This window comes from Lissotriton vulgaris, chromosome 7 (assembly GCF_964263255.1).
Source record: "Lissotriton vulgaris chromosome 7, aLisVul1.2, whole genome shotgun sequence".
Taxonomy (NCBI): Eukaryota; Metazoa; Chordata; class Amphibia; order Caudata; family Salamandridae; genus Lissotriton; species Lissotriton vulgaris.
Window position 1 is genome coordinate 1,214,470,503 of NC_141695.1, and position 27,061 is coordinate 1,214,497,563.

The following is a 27,061-nucleotide window of genomic DNA, read 5'->3' on the forward strand; positions in this document are numbered from 1 at the left end:
TACCACGGCAATGTTAATTTCGCAAACGCAATTCGGGGCCTACCCTCCCAAAGAAGTTGTCTCTGGAGAGACTCAACCTCCCTGAAATACTACGGCGGGACCGGGTCCATAGAGTTCTGTAGCGCATAGAGGAAACGAGGAAGAGCCATCATCTTAAACAGAACAGCTTGACCAAGAAGAGAAAGAGGAAGCGACTTCCAGTGATCCACGTCGCGCCTAAGCCGGACCAAAGGAGGCAACAGGTTTTTGGAATATCTACTCTGAGGGTCCTAGGATATAAAAATACCAAGATATTTGAATTCCTCCACTTCCAATTTAACCGGACAACTTGGAGGAACCTCCGGGGGATCACCACTCAAAACAAACAGGACCGACTTCGTCCAATTAATGGCAAAGCCTGAATATCTACTAAACACCTCCAGGACGTCTAGGAATACCATAAGCGAAGCTCGAGGAGAGGTCAGATACAACAAAATATCATCCACGTAAAGCGATATCTTGTCGGGCGTCCATCGGAGCCCCCTAATCGATCTATCCCAACGAACCCATGCCGCAAGCGGCTCAAACCCCAGTGCAAAGAGCAGCGGGGAGAGAGGACAGCTCTGTCTGGTGCCTCTCCCCAGAGCGAAGTCTGTCGACCTGTGATTATTAACAACTACTCGGGCCAGCGAACCTGAATATAGGAGGCGGACCCAAGAGACAAACTCGGAGCCCATGTGCATCTTGCCGAGGACGGCAAAAAGATAGGGCCACTCCACTCTGTCAAAGGCCATAGTTGCACCCAAAGAAAACAAAATTGTCGGCTTGTGTATCTGCAACGCCCCACCGATTACGTCATGCAACCAATGCAGATTAAGAGCTGTATTCCGGAGGAGCATAAAGCCTGACTGGTCTGGATGTACCAGCGTCGTAATAACCTTGACTGGGTCCGGCGTTCAACATGAATATCGGCCTATATGAGGAACACTCGGTCTTCGGCTTACCCTCCTTATGGAGGACAATGATATTTGCAACAGGCTGATCATATGGAAGCGGACCCTCTCCCTACTCTCCACAACTAACTTATTCGCATTAACTTTGTAAAGCTCAACAGGAAGTCAATTAGGGCCGGACGCTTTGCCTGAACGAACCCCTCTAATTGCCTGCGACACATCATCATTAGTGAGAGGAGAGTCAAGGAACTCCCTGTCTTCGTCAGAAAGAATGGGCATCGAATGTCCCTGATCATATCCACATTCTCGGCCTCCGAGTATTGACACTCAGCTGCGTAGACTTTCTCATAGAATCTGGAAAAGATGTCCACAATCTCCTGCGGGTCAGTAACTTTATCAGCCCCAGAGGGCTGCATCACCAGAACCAACCAAGCAATCAGCTTCCCGGCCTTATCCCCATGCTCATATACTCTACTCTGGGTATCTGCCAATTGTGATTTTGTGTTGTCACGGGCCAGGCACCTGTATTCGTCCTTGAGGAGACTCAAACGATGTAGCCCCTCCGTTGTGGAAGCTAGCGACACCTCTTGCTCCAGCACAAGCAACTCTGATTCCACCCTGTCAACCTCGGCGCGCCACTCCTTTTTCTTTCTCGAAATATATGAAATGAGCTCCCCTCTAAGGACGGTTTTATATGCTTCCCATAGGGAGCACTCGGATTCCACAGAGTCTACGTTCTCCTGAAAAATCCTTTCGGCCACACGCATGATCTCCTTCTTAGCCGCTGGGTCCCAGAACCTCCAAGCACTTATTGGTGCAACCCGGGCCCCATCGCGCCGCCAAGATCTAAACTGAACCAAACAGGTGAGTGATCCGAGACCCACCTAGCCAAGTGCCGCACCTCCTGGAGCCATGCCGCCTAGGCTGCCGGAACCAGGACGTAATCTATTCTGGACAGGGATTTGTGACCTGCCGAGACGTGCGTATATTGCAATTCACCGGGCTTCTTAAGCCTCCAACCATCCACCAGACCTGTAGTGCCCACAAAATCAACCAACCACCTCTTGGAGGACAGCAACTCATGAGCCGGGCATCTATCAACTTTCTCATCCATGACAGCATTGAAATCCCCCCAATTACCAACAATCCGACAGGCAAGGACAAAAAGATCTTGCACAATCATGGAATGTGTCCGTCTGAAGGGCCGGAGGAACATAAACAAACAAAAAAGACACAGTTCTCCCCTCCCACAATCCAGAGACACCAGCATACCTCCCCCTATCGTCGATCCATGTGGCCTGTATGGCCAGTGGGAAGGCATTCTTGACCAAAATTCCAACCCCCCATGACCCAGTCGTAAATCCAGCATGAACTACCAACTTATAGACCCCTCTGTGGAGAGCCAAACACCGCTTTCCCATAAGGTGGGTTTCCTGCAATAACACCACATCCAGGGAGTGTCTACAAATCAATTGGCCGACCACACCCCTCTTAATCTTGTCCCCCAAACCATTAACATTCCAACTCAGTGCGGATATCCCCACACCCCCTTTAACGGAGGACATTAAGAAAACAAAAGCAAACATCGTAATGCAATGGCGTCCAGTGTAAAAACAAATTACATACAAAAATACAATAACCAACCCCTGATCTCCCCAACCCCCCTATTTGCACCCCTGCATAAAGCTTGCGCTCATCCCCAACTAGCAGTGTGCCTGTCACCCCCAGCTAACTACAAAAATCTAAAAGTAGAACACAGAGGAGGGCCTACAGAAAGACCCACCCACCCACCGGCTCCATAAATGTAATGGCGCATCATTGTTACTCAACAAAATCTCTAACAAAAATTCTACCCAAAGTCCAAGCACTGCCACCCGGAAAAACCCACCCCTTGCAACTATCCACAGCCCCCTGTTAAGCCCCACTCAACCACATCATTGTTCCTCGGCCTCCTCACGATCAGTAGACACCTTGTCCGGGCGCTGGAGTGTCTCCAGCCAGTCCGCCGCCACCTCAGGATTGTCAAAAAACCAGGCCTTTCCATTGAGTTCCACACGAAGGCGGGCTGGAAACATCATGTGATACCGCATGCCTTTGTCTCTCAGTTTCTTTTTAATCGCGACGAACCTCTGTCTTTGCTTCTGAACCACCTGGGTGAAGTCAGGAAAGAACAGGAGCGTCGCATTTTCAAATTTCAGGGGATCCGCCTAATGGGCCGCCTGCAGGATAGCGTCTCGGTCCCGGAAATTAAGCACTCGGGCAATTATCGGCCGGGGAGGCACCCCAACCCGGGGCCTGCCACCCGGCACTCGGTGGGCTATTTCCATAGTGAAGAACTTACTAAGCCCCTTCGGCTTAAGATAGTCAAGGATGAGGTTCTCCACAAAGAGATCCATGGCCTGCCCCTCTGCCGTCTCTGGAACACCTAAGATGCGGACATTATTGCGTCGGGCCTGCCCTTCGTATTCATCCAGCCGCCGATCCGTATTCTCCCTCGAGGATCTAACATCACTCACCTCCCGCTGGAGCTGGCTCACATTGTCTATGAGGCTAGTCGTCTTAAGTTACAGCGACTTAACCTACTCGTTGGCCTTCGACAGATCGGCCCTGATCAGCCCCATCTCAATCGGCACCATGTCAAGCTTGGCATCCAGAGTCTCCATCTTCTGTCCCAGGGACGTACTGACCCCCATGATGGCCGCCATCAAGTTTTTTAAGGATGGCTCCTCCGCTGCATGATGATCATCAGCGCCGACTCTCGGGCCCCTCCTACATTCTACTGGCAACCCCTTGGGCAGGGTATATCTGTCAAGTTTGTTGGATTGCACCTGCCAAGCCCCCCTGGAGGTCTTGGGGCCCTGCCGCTCGGAATCCGTCTTCGTCGCCATTGCTAGTAGCTTAGGCTACCACCGACCCACCGCAGGTTCAGCCCCAAACAGGATGGAGTCAACCACAGCGGAAGCCGACCCCACCTCCAAAACAGTCCCAGTCCAGGGGTCCGGCCTAGCACCAGCCAAGACCGCAGGGAAATGCTACACTCCAAGCCAGTTGGCTGTCCCGTTAGATCCACACCGTCACCAGAGGCCAGAAAAGATAGCTCCCCTGGGGCAGGGTTGCCCGGCCGGTAATTTCTTCTTGTGGGGTCCCCCCTCTCTCACATGGGGGCCCACGCCACCGCAAGGACCATCGGGGGCACCAGGAAGGGCCACCACCAACACCTGGCACTGACCCCCCACCACACTTCAGGCGGGGGGGACCGCCTGTCCCACTCCCCCGCCAACAGCGAAGTCAAGCTGGTTCACGCTGCTGAAGGGGCCACCTCCCCAGGTCCAGCAATATCAGGAAAAAAACTCAGGCTCCCGCACCGGTCTCCAGGGGCTCACACAGGGCTAATTGCAGCCCCCTCGAATATCCGGGAACCCTCCCCTACCAGCAGGGGTCCCGCGCGGGCGAAGCTCCAGGGGCAGATCGCCAGCCATCCCCCCGACCGCCGACCGGGCTGACACCCGGCCTCCCGGGCCGGCGATGTTGTTGCACTTCGGTCGGGGGGCCTGGCTACTCGAGTCCCCGGCTTCCAGTGCGGGCAGGCCGCAAATCTCCAGGCGGCACTGCGTGGTCCCCGGGGCTCGCAGAATGTCTGGGGTAGTCTCTCCCGGCACCGCTTGGATTCCCCCGCCTATAACACTAGGCGGGGGACAGGATTATGGCGAGGATGATGGGCCGGTGGAGCTGGGTCGGCCGGAGGCGGTCTTCAGGCGGTCATTCTGGTCGCTGGCTCGGCTCCTCCCCTGGATGCTCCATATTTACATATTTACTGTGCTCTCCCTCTGTGCCGTTGCAAAAACAGCAGCCATGGCACACTTGCACCATGCTTCAATGATGCCTGAACTGCAGGGATGATAGTGTTTGTGCAGGAAGGAACACCTTCCTGTGCAAAAACAATCATTAATTGTGTTTTACTCCTTGTATGTGTGCTATGGTGGACTGGTGTTTAAACCTAGCTATCTCATCGACATGTTTCAAGGTGTCCCCTAGCTAGGTTTTTTGACCACATTAAGGTTCTAATTCCTACATCTAACCCCTTTTTAATATACCAACTGGAAGCAAGAAGCAAGAATAAATATGTAGGCCTACTAGCTAGGCATTTTTAATACTCACACTTTAAACACCACTCCACCATACACCGCACCACACATAATTTCGCCTAAAGTGCTCCTACGTATCCTTCGCAAGTCGCAGTACGCCCCAAGCAGTAGATCCTTCGGAAGCCCCTATGATGAAGCATGTCACCTAAGGGCAACCTCTGGTGAGTGAGGGGACTAAAGAAAAGAATTTTCTTTTCTAAACAGGTCCTCCCAATTGGTAAGACCTGTGCCTTCTGAAACGGCTAGGTTCTCACGATCCCTGGAGTATGGATTATAGTAAGATACTTTAGATACAAGAGGCCGAACCTAGCACTAGCCTCTCTCTCCCTCCTTTTTGTGATATATATATTTATTTCTCCTCATTACATCCTCTTTCTAGGTGTGTTGCATTTTGCAACACATATAGAAAAAGAAAAATGCCTCAGGGAAAAAATCCTGCTTACAACGCAGGGACCCTAGAACCATGGTGCAAGGGCCTCTCCGTTGGCGCAAAGCCGTCAAAACAGCACCAGTGCAAGGAAAGGACGGGAATGTGTTGTATTATATTAAATACTGTGCATGCCTGCCCTTTCCCTTTCACGCAGCACAGTGCAGCAAGGTGGCTTGCTGTGCTGTGCTGCGCTGTGTGAAACCTTAATTAATGAGCCCTTAATTGGGATCAATATTCTGCTGATGTGTGGATGTGTTCAGTGACTCTTTCATTTCGTATTTTTAGATTTTATTTACTGAGCCTTGTAAAATATTCTAGAAGTAACATCCCATAGGTAACAAGTAGATCAGGGCCGGACTGGCCCTAGTGGACACCTGGTGTTTTCGCAGTGGGCCAGAAGTGTGAGTGCTGGTTTTGAAGAGATGGGGGTCAGTTTAGTTACTAGGGACCGGTTTTGCAGCAGCGCTGCAATATCGCCCCCCTGTAACAAAAGTGGAATAGTACTAAAGCGGCAGTAAGGTTACTATGAGCTAGCACCCCACATCCTCCCCCAAGGCTGATTCAGCAGAACTGCCAGGCATGGTTTGGGTTCCGAGTCTGGCCATGGAGTAGATGTCAAGCTTTGGATACTGTATGTGAATATCTGGTAAATGTACAAGTAGCAGTGTGCAATGACACCTAAAGTTCACAAATTACAACAAAACATATGGCAATGAGAGGTGCCAGAGTAAGGCTGTATGCTGAGAAAGGTCTACAGATCTTACAACAACTGGTGAAAAGGGTCTTACCTACTCTGATTAAATAGAAATCCCTTCCTTTCTTTTCTATAGAGCGTTCTTACTATCTATTGTGATTGCACTCTAACTAATAATCAAACAGGATGACCTTCTCACAATGAAAAACAAACACCATCTAGTGGTCCTTATCCTTTAAGATCTGTTCCCTATTTATTGCCATTTTATAACACCATTGCAAAACAACAGTTGATGGACAGAATGCAGAACAATGTCATACATTTTTCCCAGTACAGAGATCTGGGCCTAAATCCATCATTTTGTTGCACTCCACACCACCTCAGTTCCGACATGGCCATATGCAAATCAGCCTTGACCCTGTGCCTCATGGGAACAGTCCAGCCCGAACTGCCAAGCCATGTCTTTCCTGGACCGTAATCAAGCATCCTAGGACCGGTTTCTGGCTATCAGCCATCTTCAGCCAGGATAGCTTGACTCCAGTGGTGTGGAGAGCCTGGGACTCATGTCTGAGCATGCCCAGCCCACTCGGGGTGACAAATGCAAAAACAACAGTTGATGGACAGAATGCAGAACAATGTCATACATTCACCCCAGTACAGAGATGTGGGCCTAAATCCATCGTTTTTTTGCACTCCACACCACCCCAGTTCAGACATGGCCATATGCAAATCAGCCTTGACCCTGTGCCTCATGGGAACAGTCCAGCCTGAACTTCCAAACAGGTCCTCCCAATTGGTAAGACCTGCTCCTTCTGAAACTGCTAGGTTCTCACGATCCATGGAGTATGAGCAAAAAAGATATTCTTCACCTAGGAAGGAGTGGCATTTTGATGCCTTCCCTGGTTTAGCACTGGTGGTAAATCAGGGAATAAGCCAAAATCCATTGCTGAATGCATGGGAAAGTCTATGCTCCACCCTTGGAATGCCGCCGTGGGCAGAGTAATGCAAGGAGCAATTTGAGCTGCGTTGAGTTTCTCTGTGGTTATTAAATCATGCAAGGTGACCTCGAATGGCTTCATAATGCAAATTTAGGGGCTGTGTTGCTCTTGTGCCCTGTTAAGACTGTAAGGTTTTTTTGTCAAAGGTTCAACATAGCAATCCCACACCACTGTGGCACTTTGTGAGGCTCCATGGCTGATTTATTATTTTGCACTTTGCTCATTTGTGAGTAAGAAGGGAAAGGAGATTTTTGTAGAGAGGTTTTTTTATCGCAAACTTGACCCGATATCGGGTATCAGAGCACTTTACATAGCAACAGTTGCGTTACACGAGGACACATTGATCTTTGGTAGGCACGGGGAGATTAAGGGGCATATTATCAACAAAGGGCGTTACATTATCGCCGCTTTTATCAGCAGGAAACTGCCGCTAAAGCGGCGATAATGGGCTTGATAATATGCTCTTTTGAATTCCAATCGAAGCCCCTGTTAAATGTCTTGACCTCTAACATGGGCTTCGATTGGAATTCATAGAGCATATTATCAAGCCCATTATCGCTGCTTTATCAGCAGTTTCATGCCGATAAAAGCGGCGATAATTTAACGCCCTTTGTTGATAATATGCCCCTAAGTTATTTGCGCAGAATCACAGGATGTTCAGCATCATTGTCGATTCTCGAACCCGGTTCCCCAGATTCGAGGTCGATTCGACCGTCCTAGCCGTTAGGCCAACTCCTCTCCCGGCCAATTAATTTGGTTGCCAATAAATATTGTAAATCTCGGGAAACAGTACCAGATGAGCAGCTAAATATGCTGTAATATTCACTGTTATCAGTAGAAACAACAGACCCTTAATGAAGTAAACTGTGCAAAACACAATATTTACAAAGATCTTAACCAGGTTCACAAGCCTAATGCTCCTGATCTGATTAATCAACTAAATCTTTTTCAAATATGGCAAAACTTTCCTTTGTTTGCAATAACTCTGAGATTCTTCTGCTGGGAAAGCACTGAACAAATGTATCATTTACATACCAGGGAGGAGCGCACCAACACAAAGGCATCAGTTTCGGTATAAATAAAGGACCTTAAAGTGGAACTACCCACAGACGGTTGAGTGTTCTGCAGTTCTGCAAGAGACCTCAAGGCTACAGCAAACATGAAGATGCATTTTGCCTTCCTCCTCTTTGCTCTCGGAAGCTGCCTGGGTAAGTGGGTAGAAGATGCTAAAGTCTGTTATCTTTTGAGAGCTGTTCATTAGTCAGAGGACTCTTGGGAACAAACTCAGTGTCAGGAAATTTCACTCACGAATGTGTTGCTTTTGTCACTATTAAAAATAATGAGTGAACGTATCTCTTGTCAATTTCATAAAATGCAGATCCGATGTCTTCAGGCTGGGTGTTTGGTGATAAGGCATCACATTTGCGCATTACCGCAAAGTAGTGTGATTGGACATTTTTGATTGTTTTTCACATTCTTGCCTAACTTTTCCTTTCTGTCGATTTCAAAATTATTTCAGTGACTGGAAGCACAATCTTCTATTTTAATTCAGAAACTGGTTCACAAATTTCTATAGAGTAGAGCTGGTAACAATCAAATTAATGTAATACATTTTCAAAAACGGCCTCATGCCCAGGAATCGTCAGCCCACAAAGGCTGTCATCCTTTCAAGATTTTCTTGGAGATAAGATCATTGGGTGTTAACAATGGCTCCTTAGTGGGTCACGGGTCCTTGGCCAGACTCACAGAAATACACGAAGAGTACTTCTCCTCCAAGGCCTTTTAACCCAGCCATGAGTGATCTTGCTAACTTCTATGCTATCTTCTATTACTCATAATGATTCATCTACTGAAACTGATGAGAGAATTTCTTCATATAAAGATTGTCATCAAAAGAATGAGGATGATAAACACTTGTATCTGAAGGTTTATTAATTGTTCAGTTATTCTTTCCTTTTTGGTTTTTCTATTCACAAGGTCTCTCTTCCGATTCTTTCTCTCTTCCTCCCTGGATTGTCATTTCTCTGTAATGCGAGGAATATTGGGGCATATTATCAAGCCTGTGCGCTAAAATTATCGCCGCTTTATCGGCCGAAAACGGCCGATAAAGCGGCGATAATGGGCTTGATAATATGCTCTATGGAATTCCAATCGAAGCACATGTTAGATGTGAAGACATCTAACATGGGCTTCGATTGGAATTCCACAGAGCATATTATCAAGCCCATTATCGCCGCTTTATCGGCCGTTTTCGGCCGATAAAGCGGCGATAATTTTAGCGCACAGGCTTGATAATATGCCCCATAGTTGGTTCAGTGATACAATATGGTTGTGTTAAATGTTTTGGGGCAGATCTACAAGGAAGTGCCACAGCATGGCACCGCAAGCCCATTGGCTGCTCACACACTGCACCACTTCCGAATCACAGGGATGCAACATATTACAAGAATATGTTGCATCTCTGTGCTTTCTCCTGCGCTGGCGCACAAACTGCAGCCATGCACTGGTGCAGGCATCCTTACACCATGGTGCAAGGATGCCTGCGTCATGGGGAGATTGTTTTTGTGCAAGAAGGGGCACCTTCCTGCACAAAAACAATCACTACAGGCATTTTCCTCTTTCAATGCGTGCTGTAGAATGCAGCACACATTGAATGAGGAAAAAATAACGAGAAATGAAAACATTTGTCCTCGTTGCGCCTCGCTACGCCACCTCTAGGGTGGCGTAGCATTCCGACGCATCTCTAGATTTACGCTTTCTCATAAATTTGGAGATTTGTCTTGTTTCATGGGTGTTGCGCTGGTACCCCCCAGCAACACCCATGGAACGCCCTTTCAACGCAAAGTGCTGCGTGTGTAGGGGCCGGATTTACAAGGAGAGGAAAAGTCATGCAGGGTGGCTTTTCCTCTTCTTGTAAATATGGAGGAGCCCCCTGTGCCACCAGTACGACACAAAAAGAGCTTGTAAATCTGCCCCATAATTTCTGTTCTGGTCAAGATGAATGATTTACCACACTGTCAAGAATTTAAATTCAGCCGGGTTTTAATTTTATGATTTCAAAAGGAAACAGTAATTTAGGAATCTACATAAATGTCCTTCTGCTGTTGAGACAAAGGTGGATCTCTTTTGTATCCCTAAAGATAGATAATTCAGTTCTCGCATTTTCGAAGTTTATGCAAAAACCCTTTATTTTATTTAAGTGATTCAGATCATACGTACTGGTTGATAAGGTAATGTGTTGGACACAGTATTGCACAGTCTCTCTTTTTCTTCTACTCTCACACTTTCGCCATACGTTGCACTTTATCTATAGTGTGAGGAAAGTTTATCATTCTTCATAACCTGAATCCACAGTCAAATATGATTGTTGTTTTTCTTGCAAACCTGTTTGCTATTCGGAAACATTAGCAAAATACATTTTTTTTTATTTACTTTCAGGATAAATGTTGTACCATGCATTTAGAAAGTCCATTAACTTGTTTTAATATTTTGAACAGTGATTACAGGTACATTTAAAATAGGAGGTTGCATTTTAGTACATTGCTTAAATGAGTAAATAATTCAAACGTTAACAAGTCGGGGGCACGAATCAATGTGTATCACAAGGTGTGTTTGACATCAAAGTGTATTTATTTACTGTGTTTTCCAAGTTTATGCAAAATCCGAATTAGTCACGGGTATTATTAGTTTTGACTTGTGTCAGGAAATTGAATTGAAATATGTTGTTTGATTACTGAACAGATGTATGGGCACTGTCTATCTGTGCCCTCAGCTAAATATTTTGTAAGGAGTTATCCTGATTTCATCCAGAAAATAAATTGTACATGTTATTCTTATACAGCGTATTCTTCTGACTATAGCCTGCAGCAACATTCTTCAAGCATGAAGGTATGTAGAAGTTTATATCTCTTGGACCTTACTATCAACCCTCAGTGGCCCTTCTGAGAACCATCAAAGCATCTGACGTCATCAAGACGAAGAGGGCGAGTGCAGGCAGTGTGCGCACGCCCCAATGTATACATCAGAGGAGGAAATAGCTGAAATGCACTTTTGATCGAGCATTAACACCCCCCAGATTAGAAATCTGCTTGCCATCTGAGGAATGCATGACAGAGATCCCTCTATTTATTTAATGGTCTCATTTCATAATGAAAAGACGGTGGGGTTGGGAGCTGATTGCAGACAACCATTCGTGTTATTCTTCAAACCATTCACGAACCTCACATATTGATTATTTGGTCATGTGTACATTTAATTATCTCAATATTTAATTGAAGTTGGTTGTGTTCCTTTCATTTGTGAGAACTGATCATTGCCTTTAACTGCTTTTCCAGGAAGAAGATGCCTACTACTTCACACGAAGCATAAAGATCAATGTGAAGAATTCTCAAATGATTATGGTAAAATACATCTCTACTATGTTATATCTGCTCAAAATGCCATGACACACAAAGAGCTGTTGTTTTGGTGAGCCAGCCTTTCAATAAGTGTGGCTGTTCCAGCCCTGGTACAGGAGTTGGAAAAGCACAGTATTGCAGGTTAAAAGTTCATAATAAATTGATGTGTCATGCCTTGCATTTCATAAAGTAGATTTAGTGGTATATTTACTAGATGCTATCACCACCACAACTCCTCTTTTATTGACGTTGTGGTGGCGGAAGAGGCTTTGCCTTATTTACAAGGCAGTGTTAACCCCTTAAGTGCTGCCGTCGGCCAACGGTCGTCACGTGCACTACCTTGGTAGTGCTGCGCACGTCCGTTGGCCGATGCGGCCCCACCCGTTATTCCAACGTTCAGCACTAGGTGCTGAACGTTCAAAGCTCTAAACTGGTTAAGCCACTTACCGTGACTTAACGCTGCCTTGTAAATAAGCCACACTTTTACACTATACTTAGTATGAAAGGGTAGGGCAATAGGTGTTGCTGTGGGAGTTCCACCACAACACGCATTGATTTTGACCCTGCTCTATATTTACAAGGTTGGCATAAATAAGGGGCAGCGCAAACATTCAGACCAGGTAAAAACAGATCTTACCCTTGTTGAAGGAGGAGAAATGTTTAATTTCTCCTAGTTTTTGCTGTTTCCATGTGTGCTGTGTTGTGCCACCGAAAAGCACCAATTATTATTTATGGGCAGGGAGCTGTCCCTTCCTGCACATTAACAAACATTGACAGTATCACATATGATTTAAGATATGTAAGTGCATTCACAGTGGGTACAAATATAAATAAATCACAAAGGTTTTCCAAGAATATACCTGGAACCCTGCAACTGCCACTGAAATTTAGATGCATTTTAGGGCGATTTTTGAGAAATGTAGTACGATGGAAACCAGAACCGGTGATCTGTCATAAATGGCAGAGTGCAGATACAAGGCTTTTTTTGTGAAATTGGCTCTGTGAATGTGTGTCTTGAGTAGCTGGTATTTAGAATGTGTGAGATTACATTCTAACATGGGATGCTGTTTACCTCACACTAAACAACGTCTAGCTATGGGAGCCTGAGAGATAGGGCATGAGGAAGTCCAGAAAAAGACTCATGTGCTTCCTCTCTGATTAGCATCTATTGTCAATGTTTCAGACATCTAAGCAAGTGATTCGGGAGGTACTAGGTAGGCAACTATGGCAGCTACTCTTTTTGAGAGCTTTGTAAATGAAACAATAGCAATAATTTAGCCTCAGTACACATTGTTGTGTGCATCAATGGATGACAATTCTTCTCCCCTGTACTATGATAAGTAACCACAGGTGGTGGTTTATAAATGAAAGGAGAAAATCGCGCATATTTAATATTATATAAAGTTTGCATGTGACATACACATTTTAGCCTCTTTACAAAACCATTTGAGCTTTATTAAACCATAAGAATCCAAAGAAATGTTCAGTATACATCTACTTTGTAGGCAGTGGTAGTTTCTTCGTGGTAAAATGTATTACATTCCCATTGGTAAATTCCTTGCTTCGATTTCTGCCCCCTCCTTTTAAGGTCAAGCCTAAGTAATGCTTGTGCTGTCTCTTTGAGACATATTGTATACACTTTGTGGGCTTACAGCCTGCCCTTTGCCTATTTATGCATTACCTTGATTATCTTTTTAAAAAGTTTTCTTGCTAGTGGGTAATCTTTCCTCTGTGTCCCTCCTTGTTGTCATTTGTTTCCTCCCAAGGAGTAGTGCCTAACCACTGGTATCTTTCCACTTTCGATGCTGTTCTGTTAATTATGGTGCACTATTTTTTTCTTAATTTCATGCTCGTCTTTACGAGTGCTCATGTTTACCTCGCTCTGAGCCCCACTGTAAATAGGGCTGTAAATCATAGTGTTATCTTGACACATTTGCTAGTTCATGACCTGTGCCTTGGTTGTGCCCATCGCTTGAATTTAGACTGATTACAGAGGGCCTGCGCTGGTGTGCACTTGTTAAGCTGGTCTTAATGATTCGAGGCCCTGCTGACAGGCACACAGCTACAGAGAGAGAAGCGTGGGCCCCACCTATTGCTACATTGAAACACATCGCTGTTTGTAAACCAAGATTTGAGCTTTCATGTGGCACTGGAGGGAACGAGCCTCAGACACCACAGCATGTGCAAACAGCATGTGGTACCAAAGAGAACAATCCCCCAACTCTCTACTGTATGTACAAACTTGCCTCACACTTAAACAAAATGGCAGCTACTATGTTCTATTGTGTGCCAATGGCATATCCTTCGCTTCATACTCATTTTCCATAGTGAGCGAACGGAGTCCGCCGCTAGATGTACTAAGTGCATTTGAGAGATGTGTCCAGAATGACGCTTTCCCCTTCCTTTCTCAGCAGCAATTAGTAGGTTGGCTTCAGGAGGCTTTAGTTTACCGAAAATGTGGGGCTGTTAAAGTTAAGTAGGGCTGGTGCAAAGTTGATTACAGAATGTCAACTAGCTAGCCAAGTGAAATGTCTTGAGTTAGAAATGCCTATTTCAGCTAGGCCTTGCAATTGTTTCAGGAAAGCACATTAATAACAGCACAACTGCTTCACAACCCAGCAAGATGAACCCGCTTTCATTTGTTTTAACACTACTACTGTTAGCAGCTCTGCGGTAATAAACATAGCATGCCCGATAGCAAACTCGCATTCAACAGAATAATTCGCTTCTTCCCTATTAAAGCACGGGGTGACACTTTTACTCAAATATTCTGACATTAGTGTTTATTGCAGGCATTCATTCATCCATCAGCACATCTTGTAGTTATTGTACTCTGCGCCGTCAGTACTGCGTGTATTTTAAACCATGCTGTTCATGCAAGTATTGTACGAAGTTTATGGCGGAGCCAGCTACGTCACCAACCTTTATCCTCTTATTTACCATGCTGTACAGCATGGCTGAAAAACACTGATAAGGCCAATTGGTGAGATCTATTCGCTATGCCAATTGTTGCTGTTTTTGCTCCTTTGCTTTTTGTCCTGTCATAATTTTATCTCTGTCTTTCTTTCTCTTGAGCTTTTTTTTGTTGTTTTCAAACACGTGTCACATTTCAGTCAAATATTTCCAATACTGTGTGCCCTAAAGCCCGAGTAGACAATCTGCCATGGTCAGCCACACTCTGCCACCCCTCCGCAATCCTATGCACTCATCCACTCCTCTCCTGCAAGCAATGAGCTGCCCCACGCCACTCCTATTCCGAATGTTTGCTATCACACGGTACACCCAGGTCAAAGGGCATGAATGCAAATCATTTATGTAGATATTTTAGCCATTTTGCGGATTCCCACTTTATTCCTGGCATTTTCATTTTGCTCCCATCTACATAGATTCGAACATCTTTAATTTCTAAACAGCAAATACCAAGCTTCTACAAGGCCAGATTACAAGGCAAAGGTCAAACATTTATAATTCAGGCTGATAAACCTTGGAATAAACTCTCATGTTAGTGAGCGCACTGCATTACATATGTTTCCGCAACACTTTGAAAATATGGTTCTTTATTTAGAACCTCAGAGTTTTTCTCACTACTCTCATTCCTCGAATCAGCTATTTCCACTTTTGACAACACTCCATTAGCATCTGCACACACTGATCCATGCACTGAAAGTGCACAACTGCACGTCGATAACCATCAGCCATAAAACAAGCTAAGTCAGCAAATTCTGCAAAGCTTAAGCCAATCTCAGTTTTGATTCTGGGCACAGTTGTGAGGTTTTTCATTGACAATAGCGACCTAAGGGAAGTCATAAGGAAGAACAGAAACTCTGTTCCTGAGTAGAGTTTGTGGCATTTTCAGCTTAATCACTGCCTTCGAGTATGTACATCGCCTGCCACTGAAAGGATCATGGGCAAATGTGCAGAACCCTGAAAGTCGGGCCAACATCTAATAATGCAGTATTTTTAGGTACTGACAATAGCAGAACATGGTAAATATAATGAACGTTGAGGTGCAATTTTAAAGGCATACCTCTGCTTTGTTTTTAATTAAGGAACTTGGTTCCAGGATTACTAAAGATTTAGGGCCAGATGTAGGACTATTCAGTTTAGCGAGTCGCAAATTGCGCAGAATTGCGACTCGCTAAACTGAATGTACAACAGTGTCTCAGACACTGTTTGCGATTACTAATGGGGTCGCAATTTGTATGCTTCATCAATATTCATGAGGCAGGCACAATTTGCGACCCCATTGGGAATGGCTTGCACTCACAGGGATGGTGGTCTGCTGGTGTCAGCAGACCACGATGTCTGTTACTGCTTTTTCAATAAAGCAGTTTTGTGTTTGTAAATGCAGCCCATTTTTCTTGAAGGAAAACAAGATACATTTAAAAACAAAAAAGGAAACTTTTCAGTTTCATTTTTTAAGGGCAGGCAGTGGTCCCTGGGACCACTGCTGCTCTTGAAATTTTTTTTCGCACCCATTCACAAAGGGGAAGGGGTCCCCTAGGGACCCCTTCCCTTTTGCCAGTGGTTTAACACCTACTTTATTATTATATTATTATTTATATGGCACACAAATCATCCCCAAAGGGATCTCCCAGCGCCCGGAATGCAGACATCAACATACAGAGTCAATATACTAAAATAGCCATGTTTTTAATTTGTTCTTAAAGTCCATGAATGTGGCACAGGTCCGCAGGTCTTCTGGTAGTGCGTTCCAGTATTTAGGGGCAACATGAGAAAAAGCACGTCCACCCATCCTAGACTTTTTAATTCTAGGGATTTGGAGGAACCTATGGCCACTAGATCTTAGCTGACGGGTTGGGGTGTACCATATTAGCGTTCTCCTTAGGTATTCTGTTCGTAGACCAATCAGGGCTTTGAAAACCAGACACAGGAGCTTAAAAACTGCTATTTTCCTCATTGGAAGCCAATGCAGTTCACTCAATAATGGGAAAGAGGGGGTGCATGCAGGTTTATTGAGAGCTAGCCGTGCCCCCGTATTTTGCATGACTTGATGTTTGGAGAATAGATCTTCCCTCATCCCCACCAGCAGTACATATCCGTAGTCGAGCCTGCTAACTAAAAGTGCCTGTAACAGAACCTTTCTGGTGGAGAGTGGAATTCAGGAGAAAATCTTCTTTAGCATGCGGAGTAATCCAAAACATTTACCAGATACAGTTTTCACATGCTCCTCCATGGATAGTTTAGAATCGATTAGCACGCCCACATTTTTTGCCCAATTTTTGGGGCGGGGAGCTTCTCCTAGTTCTTCCAGGCAACAATCCTTGGACCATAACTGCTCGGCTTTACCGAACAGTAGAATCTCAGTTTTATTTGAGTTTGATTGCAGGAAGTTCTTTTTCATCCATACTGCAATTTTTGTCATACATAGCTTGAATCTGTCTCTAGTCCCTCCTGAATCCTTCTCTATAGGGACAATAATCTGCGTGTCATCAGCATAAGAGATGGAATGAAACCCGCATGATTTAATAACAGAGGCCAAGGACAACACATAGATATTGAACAGTGTAGGACCTAGTACGAGCCCTGGGGAACTCCCTTATCAACAATTGCAGTCCTGGACACAAAAGTGTCCAGTTGTACACATTGAGATCTTTCAGAGAGAAAGCTCTGTATCCAGTCCAGCGACCTCCCCATGACACCGATCTCTCGCAGTTTGTCTAATAGAATCCTGTGAGAGATGGTGTCCAAGGCCGCTGATACATCCAAGAGAACCAACATGGTGGGGGTCCCTTCATCCAACAGTAGCCTGATCATATCTGACACCTCAGTTAGTGCAGAACCCATGCTGAAACCAGCACGGAAGCCCGACTGTGAGGAGTCAAGGAGGTTATGCTGTTCCTGATAATCTGAAAGTTGAAAATTCACCATAGACTCCATAATTCTTTAGCATAATGGCAGAAGAGAAATGGGCCTATAGTTTTGAAGATCCCCATGGTCAGCCAAGGATTTCTTAGGCAAAGGTTTGATAAATGCCTTTTTCCATTTCAGCGGGAAAGAGGCAGATGATAGAGACAGATTGCAGATTTCCTTGATTGGATTAGCCAGTTCCAACCCCAGGTCAGGCATGATATAGGGAGGAGCCACATCTGCTAAGAGCCTGACTTGCTCTGTTTTAATAATGAGAGAACTTGCTCCCTTGTTATGGGGGCAAAGTACTCTAGTTTAGGGTGATACGGCTTGTCTGGAATTGGGATTTCTGCCATATACTCCGGATTTAAAGGAAAGGAGTTATAGAAGTAGGTAGTAAACTGAGTGTGTTTTGCAGCTGCAAATGCGAGTTGCAAACACTATTTTGCAAGTCAGTGACTCGCAAAATAGCATTTGTACATACCACCACTGAGTTTTTGGGGTTGAAAACGGATTCACTTTAGCGATCACAAAAACGATCACAGTTATCACGAGAATAGTTATTTATGTTAACAAATGGGTACTGTAAATTGGGGATCTTTATCATGTTTCTACCACTACCACTCAATTAGAAATATTGATTTGCTCCTGATTCTGTGCAGTCAAACAAGGAGAGCGTTAACATGCTTTTTCATTGAAGTCAAACAGTGGGTTTGAAGACTTGTCCCTCCACTGTACAGTCCCATAGTGTGAACAAGTGAGGGTAGCCACAATGCAGCACACATAGAAAGAGGAAAATGCCTCAGGGGATTGTGTCTGTGCAGGAAGGTGCCCCTTCCTGCACAAAAACAACCCTGCTTATAGCGCAGGCACCCTTGCATCATGGTGCAGAAGAGGTTGTGTGGGTGCTATGCAGCACATTGTGCACAGGCGCTGGGAAAAGACTGGAATGAACCGTATTATGTTAAACACGGATCATTCCTGACCTTTCCCTATCACACAGCACAGCAAGGTTACTTGCAGCACCCTGCTGTGCAACTTGTTAGTAAATATGCCCCTTCATTTTTATTTATGTAAACGTTTCACAAACTAAATACAAATACAATTGTGGGGTTACTTGAGCTAAGGGAGAACAAGGACAAAATGAATAAATGCATCATACTTGACTCCACTAACAATTATGTTCATTTAGACAATTTTTGCAAAATGCAATGTGTTCTTCACAGTTCCCACTCTCTTTTGCAGCAAAGCACATCCAAGGACAAGGAATTTAAGATGAAATGCAGCCTGCACGGTCTCCTCATTGTTGTGGTAATAAAGCTAAGTTATGTTATATATTTTTTTAAATCTTGTTGTTATCACAAAGTATATTATCTGTCATGGTGCTAAATGTATCTATGAGTCTAACAATGTGGCTGCCTGTTCAGATGTTTGTGTGACTGCCTTCACTGTTTATGGCATTGTAAATGCGCCTCCTGTCATTTTAAATGAAATGCATTAAAGTGAACGTGCCCCCTACATAATAATTACAATTTAAGGCAAATTTCCATATTTTTCATTTTTCTTGTAAATAATAGGGGTTAATTGAGATACCACATCCTTGTAGATTTATAAATTCTTTGCCTGAGATACATTTGGGCCATTTTTGTTACATAATTGAGCTACATTTAGAGGGATTGATATGACAGGATGCTCAAACTAATGTACCTGAGTAGATTCTGATAGTCCATTGCATGTTTTGCAAAGCTTATCAGTGAAACATTACTAAACATTTTTTATCCTTAATTGTCTTTTAGGAAGAAATGGCTGATGACTTGGGATGCTCCGCTGAAGACGTCTTGCGGCAGATGGTAAGCTTGCTTTTCCTAATGAAGGTTAGGTTGATAGTGCTGAGATCGCTTCCAAAGTGTGCGGCGCTGTATATCTGCTTCCCTCTTTCTGTAAGGGCCTGTCAGTTCCTGTTAATATGGGAAGGTCGGATCACATCAGTGTTCATTAAATTTCCATTTTGCCTATACTGTTATGTGCCCAATTTTTGCTACATAGCAATGTTGAATGAAGAGTGTCTGACATCACTGTCAGAGATGGCCAGATGTATCAGTTCTCATAATATCATCACAAGATTGTTGTCTGCTCACCTTATATTGTCATCATGAGCAGGGAACAGGACAGTGCTCCTTTTAACTTGATTCCAACACCGATTTTTCCCATGAGCCATTTCTCTCTGCAATGGTTGTCTAAAGCAAGCCTATTTTTTCCAGCTGTACCTATATGCACATTATGACTGCAGATGTACTGCTTTCTTAGTTTATTGCATATTGCAGGGTTTGTGAAGAATGTGGTTATCATACGATATCGAGGTCTGTTATTTTATTTTAATGTTATTCTTTTTCCTATAGTATTTTAATAATTTAAACAATTTCCCGTTTCTCCAACAGCTTAAAATGCCTACTTTATTCCCCAGTAATTGGAAATATCATATTTTAACACTGGGTAATGTTGGGCCCAAATTTAAATTAGTATAAAATAGTAATAAATTAAAGAGTAAAAAGAAACGGAGAAGTAATCATAGCGGTTTCTTTTTTCCATTATAACACAATTTGACCATCTTTTCAGCTACATCGAATGATAGATTACAAAGAAAAGTATGTACAATAGGAAAAAAAAACGGAATCATATCACAATCCGCCTATCCTTTTCTAAAGCACTCACACTCATAGCTGGTCTACAGAAAGGTTTAACACGTGTCCCAGCTCCTTTTGCACATACCTCTTCAAGACATATTTTTGACTTCCCACACGTTCCTCTGCACCCTCTACTCATTGCTCCCTACCCTCTAAAACTGGAGCATTTTACAGTATTGCACACATGCATTCATTGTTACTCTCTCTAGCATTCATATACTATAATGTGACATGATGCAAAGTTGATCGGTGCTGTACTGAAAGTGAAATGTAGGTACCAGAAAGAACAAGCGTGTGTTGTGTTACTGCTCATCCATAGGCATACGAGACCACAACAAATCTCGAATTCAATGGCATTGTAGTTCTGGCACTCTGTCAGTTTCCGATTCACTTGCCATGTGGCAGGAGTGCTGTTGGACATCTCTGCACCACGAGATCTACAGGAGTATTGTCCTCAACATTGACTAACTTATTTGCTCTGTAAAGTGATGGTATTCTCTGTTGTCCATATCCTTGCTACTACCAACCCATCAAAGCTACTTATAATGCTACTCTCTGTCACTTTCCACATTTTTATATTCTTAACATATATTTATTATGTATCCGTACTTCAATTATATTCTCAGCTTCTTATATTGTCACTTTTTGTAACATGTTAGATTGCAATATTCCATACAGCAACCCACATACTTCAGCCATTTGTCGTTTCATCTTACTATGGGTCAATATCTGTTAGTGTGAGGTCTACTCTAACAAAAAGATCTGTGAAAAGAATATGTGGCAACAGTGGGGGCTCGCTCAGGTAAAAATTGTGGGGTGGTGAGGCGGGCGGGGGTGGAGGCAGTGGAGTTCAACATTTGATGGGAAATAAAACCAATTACCTTGTGCTCGCCACATCGCAGAGTCTACGATGCGGCAAGTGCAAGGTAAGTGCTATTATTTATGTATTTCTTCCCTTTCACCTTTCCCGTCGTATGTTAAACTCCATTAACCCCACCCTGCATCACGCCCAACAGCGTTTACCTGTGCAGGCCGCCACTTTGTGTCAATGGCTATACTGGCACTTAACACTAGCGTAACAAAATGAAAGTGAAGTGCCTCTCAAAACATAAAGAAACAATAATGCCTGTCATAGTGTTAGACGTGCTCGCATAATAACGCACAGCAATATCATTAAGTGATAGCTAGCAAGACTTGCTCAGGAGGAAAGCATCATTTAACCGCAGGTCGGTGCCTGACCATTGATTTAGCATTAAAGGTTTCATTACCTCCTCGTTAGTCGTCCTCGCCACGTGACTAACAAAGTGAGCTTCAGCTCCACACCAGAACCCTCCAAAGCAAAAAGTCAGCCTCCAATACCTCCCATCCCTTCCCAATATGGCTGACCTATTACACCCTTGACCTCTATAAAAGGTGGGCCAGCCCAACACTTCAGCCTGTTTTTTTTGTTCTGTGCTGCAGATTCTCCAGAGCATTTTCGATCAGGTAAGTTGGGCCGAGGTCCTGCTCCAGCAGGTCCCAGGGCCCTGGTGTGGAGGCCCTGCTCAAGCGTACTAGGACGCTGGTTAACACACCTTCTGGCCCCCGCACTGCTCTAGCGGGCTCCGGTGGTTGCGGGCGCCTGGGGTTTCCTTTTATTCCCCCTATTGCTTTCTGCCCCACTATAGCGGGCTTTGTGGTTAGCTACGGACCTGTGTGCCAAGTTTTATGTAGCATAGTACCTCAACATGGGGGAATTGTGCTTTCTTTGCATCAGCTAACGCGCATTCTGTTATGACCTGAGTGACGTTGTGATGTTGGTGAAACTTGCTGTTTTCACTCGTGCGCACGCTGCATCCCCAAACGAAGGTAGCCCTGCTGGGTGGTGCTTGTTGGCCCACCGAGGGACAGGGAGTATTTGGGTTTACGGGGACCGAGTGTCTGGTCCCCTGCCATGGAGCTCCCGTTTCCATTGTCCCGTAGCCTGATTACGGGGCTGCGGCGTGCTCTGCATTCCGCCCCGGGCCTGTTGTTGGCATACAGTTGCCTTCCACTAAGCAGCGCAAATGAGAAGAGTTTCTAAATTTGGGTCTGCTGGCTGTGGAGATTGTGGTCGTAGTTCATGTCCCGCCCTTGTCTCGGGGCTGTGAGCGAATCTCCTGTGTTGTGAGGCTCTGTGGATGCCGCCGCCCCCACGCCTTAGGGCGTTTCTGTCCGGCTTCTGCGGGCTCTGGCTGCACGGGTGGGCTCAGCGGCGGAGCTTACCTTCCTGGCCAGGTTTCCTGTTGTGTGCTGCTTCCGTTGCCTCGGTGGGTCCTGGTCCCTGGTGTTGCCGCATATTCTCCCATTGCTATGGCCATCAACTATACTTTGGGTGTTGGTGATTTTGCACCTTCATGCTTGTGACCGCCGTTGTTTGAACTTGCTTTGGGACTTGCGCATGCGCACCGCTTGTTTCTCCTGCTGCGTGTCTGTTTCCCTGGTTAACTTGTGTCAGAGGAGTGTGCATGTTCTTTTGGGGGCTCTCGTTTTCTGCAGTACATTGGGCTCACCTTTTGGTGGTTATTGTGTGTGTACTGGTGGGGTGTCTGTGTTTCCCATACTACTTTCTTGGGGGGTTATTTTTCCCACTCTGCGATTGTTGGGTTTCATACGTGTTTTGACCTACTTCTGCGTGCTATGTGTGGGTGTGATGGACCTGGTAGATAGCCTTATGGCTAGTGCAGTCGTCCCAGAGGCTGGGGTTGCCGGTTCGTGTCTCGGCTTCGCCGCTCTTCTTCCGTGCTTCTGGTCTGTCCACTCTCATTCTCCTTTATTATTTTTTTGGATTGGCATTCGGATCAATGTGTCATTGAATGAGTATATGTTGGATGCATACTTCAGGTCTGGCGCACTGTCTTTGTGCTTTTTGCATACTTATCTTTCTGTATCTTGCACAATAGTTGGTACATGGGTTTTCTGCTTCCTCCTTTGGTTGAGTTGCTTCCCTGTTTTCACCTGGCTGTGGCGCTGTGACCTGGCAGTTACGGTCTCTGTCTCCTACTCCTGGGTTGTGTGTTCCTGTCCCGCATTCTCACTTTTTGAGTGTTCTTGTCGGGGGAGAGGATGTAGCCTTAGGGCTTGTGCGGTCAAAGTCGTAGTCGGGGAACTGAGTTCAAGGCTCGGCAACGACGCTCATCATCCTGTGATTCTGGGCTCCCCACTTTTAGTGGGGTCATGGTGACTTTTTTATACGGCTGGGTTCTGCATTGGAGCCTTCCCGGTGGTTTCTCTCTCTTCCTTTCTGAGGTTGGCAGTGTGGGGCCCATTGGGTGTTGCTCTACGCTTTCTGGTGGTACCATTAGTTTTGGCCGTCATGGTGGTTTCGCTGCCATGGGTGCTTTGGGCCTGCTGTCTGTACCTCCTGCTCTCATATGTTGTGTAGGGTTTGTCCTGGTTGACTGCACTTTTGGAGTCCTCCCATGGTTCTGAATGGCTGTTGGGGGTGGGCTGCTATTGGTGCTGTCCCTCCTTCCCTAGGTTGTCTCTGTGGCCACTATGTGGCTCTTCTGGGCTGTGTTTGGCGGATTTGTCCCTCCCTGTCGTCTGCTTGTTTGTGGCAGGAGTGTGGTTCTCCACTGTACAGCTTGTTCTTGGGCTCCTTGGCCCTGCTGCTGGGGGTCCCCTTCCTCCCGATTGTGGGTATGTTTCGTGAACCTCGGTTGCGGTAGCCTCTTGAATGCTGCCTCTGTGTTTGTTCCCTGATTTTGTTATGCTTCCCTGGGCTCGTTTTCATGCAGGTTGCTTGTTGCACCTTCTCCTATCCATAAGTCGCTGGGCCCTATTGTTTGCGATTCCTTCTAATCTAGGTCTCCTGTGGGGCCCTCTGTGTTCCAATCCTTTCTAGTGCCACCTTCATGAAATTGTGGGGGATTCTGGTTATGACTGGTGTCATTCGCCCACCGGCAGGTTTGCATTCGTTTGGTCTGGTGAGGTTGTTGGATGTCCCCTTTCTTCCTCTCTGTGGCTAGCTGCCACAGTGTTTGGGTGCTGCACCTTGACTTTGGATGTCTCCTCCTGCTTCCCTTGCTTGGGTGGCCAGGACCCTGTGACCTTGCTTCACTGAATGTTTCTGGTCTCATGTGCTCTGTTGTTCGCGCCTTGATGGGTGCCCACCTGGGACTCCCTTGTGCGGTGGGCTCACTCTCCTGTGCGGTCCTGGTCTTGTGTGTGTTTTGACTCCGCGTCTTCGGTTTCTTCCTTCTTGGGCCGATGGTTTTTCTGTTCAGGGTTCCCCTTCCCGGTTGGTGGCGGCCTTTGCAGTTCTTTGGGGCGTGCGTGGGTTCCCATTCGGTGCTGAGTCCCTTGGTTTGCCTTCTGTTGGCCGTTCCTTTGAGATTTGCCTCGGTCCTTTGGGGACTTCCTGTTGCTCTCCTGGTCAGTTTCTCCCCTGCCTCGTGCTCTGGGGGGTTTGCGGGGTTCGCCCCAGCTTTGTTTTTGTGGATTGTGCTGTCCTTGCCTGAGTCTTTTTCTCTGGCTGCGGCTCTGCCACCCTGTCTGCACAAGGTCTCCTCTGATCTTGGCAGCTCCTCCGGGTCGGACCATTTTAGTGCCTGGATGAGTATGGTCCATCTTATTTGGGCCTGGCCTGGGCTTTTTTGTCCTGTTAGTGGTGCTCGCTGGGGTGCTTCTCCGTTGGAGTATGCTGCTGCAATCAGTGGGCTTTGGACCTGTTTATCGGGTCCGTGGTATTCCTCTGGGGGTGCGGGTTTTGAGCCTGTCCCCTGCTTTCTGGTTTTCCCTTTGTCCAGCGGTGCTTTCGGGTATCTAGGGGTGCTGGTGGACCGGGTTTTCCTCTCCTAGGCGGGGGCTTTGCACTTCCAGTGTGGACTTTGTGCCCTCCTTCTTCTTTGTCCCTGGTTTTGGGGTCCTAGGGCCTGCTGGCTCGGGTTGCTCCCTGGGTGTGTTGGCACGGCTCGGGCTCATTCGCCCAGCTCTTCTGTCCTTCTCGCCTTTGGTGTTTTTTTGCCTGTGACTTTTCCTCCCTGAGCACTCCTGTTCCTGTCCGGTTCTTCATTGTTTGGCTGGACCGGGCCTGGTTGTTGGCTGGGTATGTGGCCGCCTGGGTGCTCGCTTCGGCGGCTCGCTACCTTCTTGTGGACACGTTCCTGGGAGGGTTTGCTTGGTCCCTGTGTGGGGCGGTCTCGCTCTTCTGGGCTGCATTCCTGCCCACCCCTGCCTGTCTCTGTGTGTTTTTCCTGCATGGGTGCCTCTGGGGGCCGTTCGCTTCCTTTTTTGTGTCTTGGCCTTGGTCCTGGTCCCTTCTGCTCTTCGAGTGGATGGCCTTGTGGGTTTTCCGCTTTTCACTGTTGGCCTGTTGGGTTCCCTTGGTGGCCAGGTTTCATCGGTGTCGTTTCTGGTGCCTTCTCCTGGGTTTATTTGTCCTTTTCTCCCCTTGGTGTCGCTCTTCCTTCTGGGGGGTCCTTTGTGCGACTGGGGTCCGTGTCCCACCTGTTTCTTGCCTTGCGGGGTTGTGGTGACCTTCGTTGTTTTGTTTATTTGCTCGGTTGGCGTGGTGGGTTCCCTTGCACACCTATCCGTTCTTGCGGCTCCTGCCGGTCTGTTTTGCAGCGTCTTGTTCCACTGCCCCGTTTTCCCGGAGGTTTCAGCTCCCACAGTTGGTGGTCCATCTTGCGGTGTTACTGTGTTTCTGTGGATCTGCGTCTCTTTTCTGCTGTGGCTTTTTTGCAGGGTCACTGTGGTGGGGATGCCCTCTATCCCCGCGTTTTGGGCTGTTCGGTGCGCCGTCCTGGTGTGTTTGGGCCGTCTTGCAGCTTTCTGTTCTGGGGCATGTTGGCCGTTGCTTTTGGCTCCGTACGGTCTGGTACTGTGCCTACTCTGTCCTCCTTCAGCCTTTAGTTTGGACAGTTTTTTGTTCCCCTCGGGGGTCTGGGTTCTGGTCCCTCCCGGTGTCTTCTGTCCTGGGCTGGTTCTTCCTGCTCGTGGTTGCCTCTCTTGGGTGGTCCTGCCACTCGTCTGGTCTGTTTGGTTTGACTTTTTTTTATGGGCGTCCAATTCTGGTCCGTTGGTTTCTTGTGAGTTTCCATGAAGCCACTTGGCTTTGGTATATGCTCACTTTGTTAGTCATGTGGCAAGGAAGACTAACTAGGAGGTAATACCCCGGTTACTTACCGGTAATCCTCATTACTCTGAGTATAGTCTTCCTCGCCACATGAGTTCCCATCCCTCCCTCCCTGTTGGCTTTTGGCTTCATGTTTATGCTTGGTATTTTCAGGCTGATGGGTTGGGCCGGCCAGCCTCTTATAGAGAGGTCAAGGGTGTTATAGGTCAGCCATATTGCGAAGGGATGGTTGGCATGGGAGGCTGAAATTTTGCTTTGGATGGTTCTAATGTGGAGCTGAAGCTCACTTTGTTAGTCATGTGGCGAGGAAGACTATACTCGGAGTAATGAAGATTACCGGTAAGTAACAGAAACAATAACATTCCTAGATGCAGAGAATGAATTAAGCTGTGATTGGTGGTTTACTTGTCTTTGTGTATTTTAATCCAAGAATATAAATACCTGTACTCACATTTTATATACTCCCTTTCAGGGTTTTTCACAGATGCAAGTGCAAGAAATGTTGGCAATAATTCAGGTAAAGAAAATCTGCAAACCTTCAAATTCCTCACATAATTATCAGTTCTATTCTCAGCACTGAGGAGAGCTATATCGTAAGTTACATAACTTAACATTCTTCAATGAAAAGCCTTTAACATTTCCTTTAAGCATGGGTGAATTTTGAAAATTCGCAGTTCGCGAATTTGCGGATTTGCGAATTGGCAATCCACAAAATTCGCAAATTCGCGCAAATTTGTGGATTTTTTTATTTTTGCCTGTTCGCGGGTGTTCGCGAGGCGCTTTGCGTGTTCGCGAGGCGCTTTGCAATTT

The 27,061-nt window shown here is 46.1% G+C and overlaps 1 protein-coding gene across 1 annotated transcript in view; it reads left to right on the forward strand.

The window, feature by feature from the left end:
* The window catches only part of LOC147703264 (uncharacterized), a 90,123-nt gene that overhangs the window by 52,772 nt on the left and 10,290 nt on the right, over positions 1-27,061 (forward strand). The window contains exons 2-7 of the mRNA XM_086928900.1: positions 8,238-8,407; positions 11,041-11,087; positions 11,534-11,599; positions 18,713-18,778; positions 19,264-19,317; positions 26,724-26,768. Of these exons, the coding sequence (XP_086785026.1) occupies positions 8,359-8,407; positions 11,041-11,087; positions 11,534-11,599; positions 18,713-18,778; positions 19,264-19,317; positions 26,724-26,768 (327 nt within the window). The 5' untranslated portion in view covers positions 8,238-8,358. The remainder of the gene's footprint in view (positions 1-8,237; positions 8,408-11,040; positions 11,088-11,533; positions 11,600-18,712; positions 18,779-19,263; positions 19,318-26,723; positions 26,769-27,061) is intronic.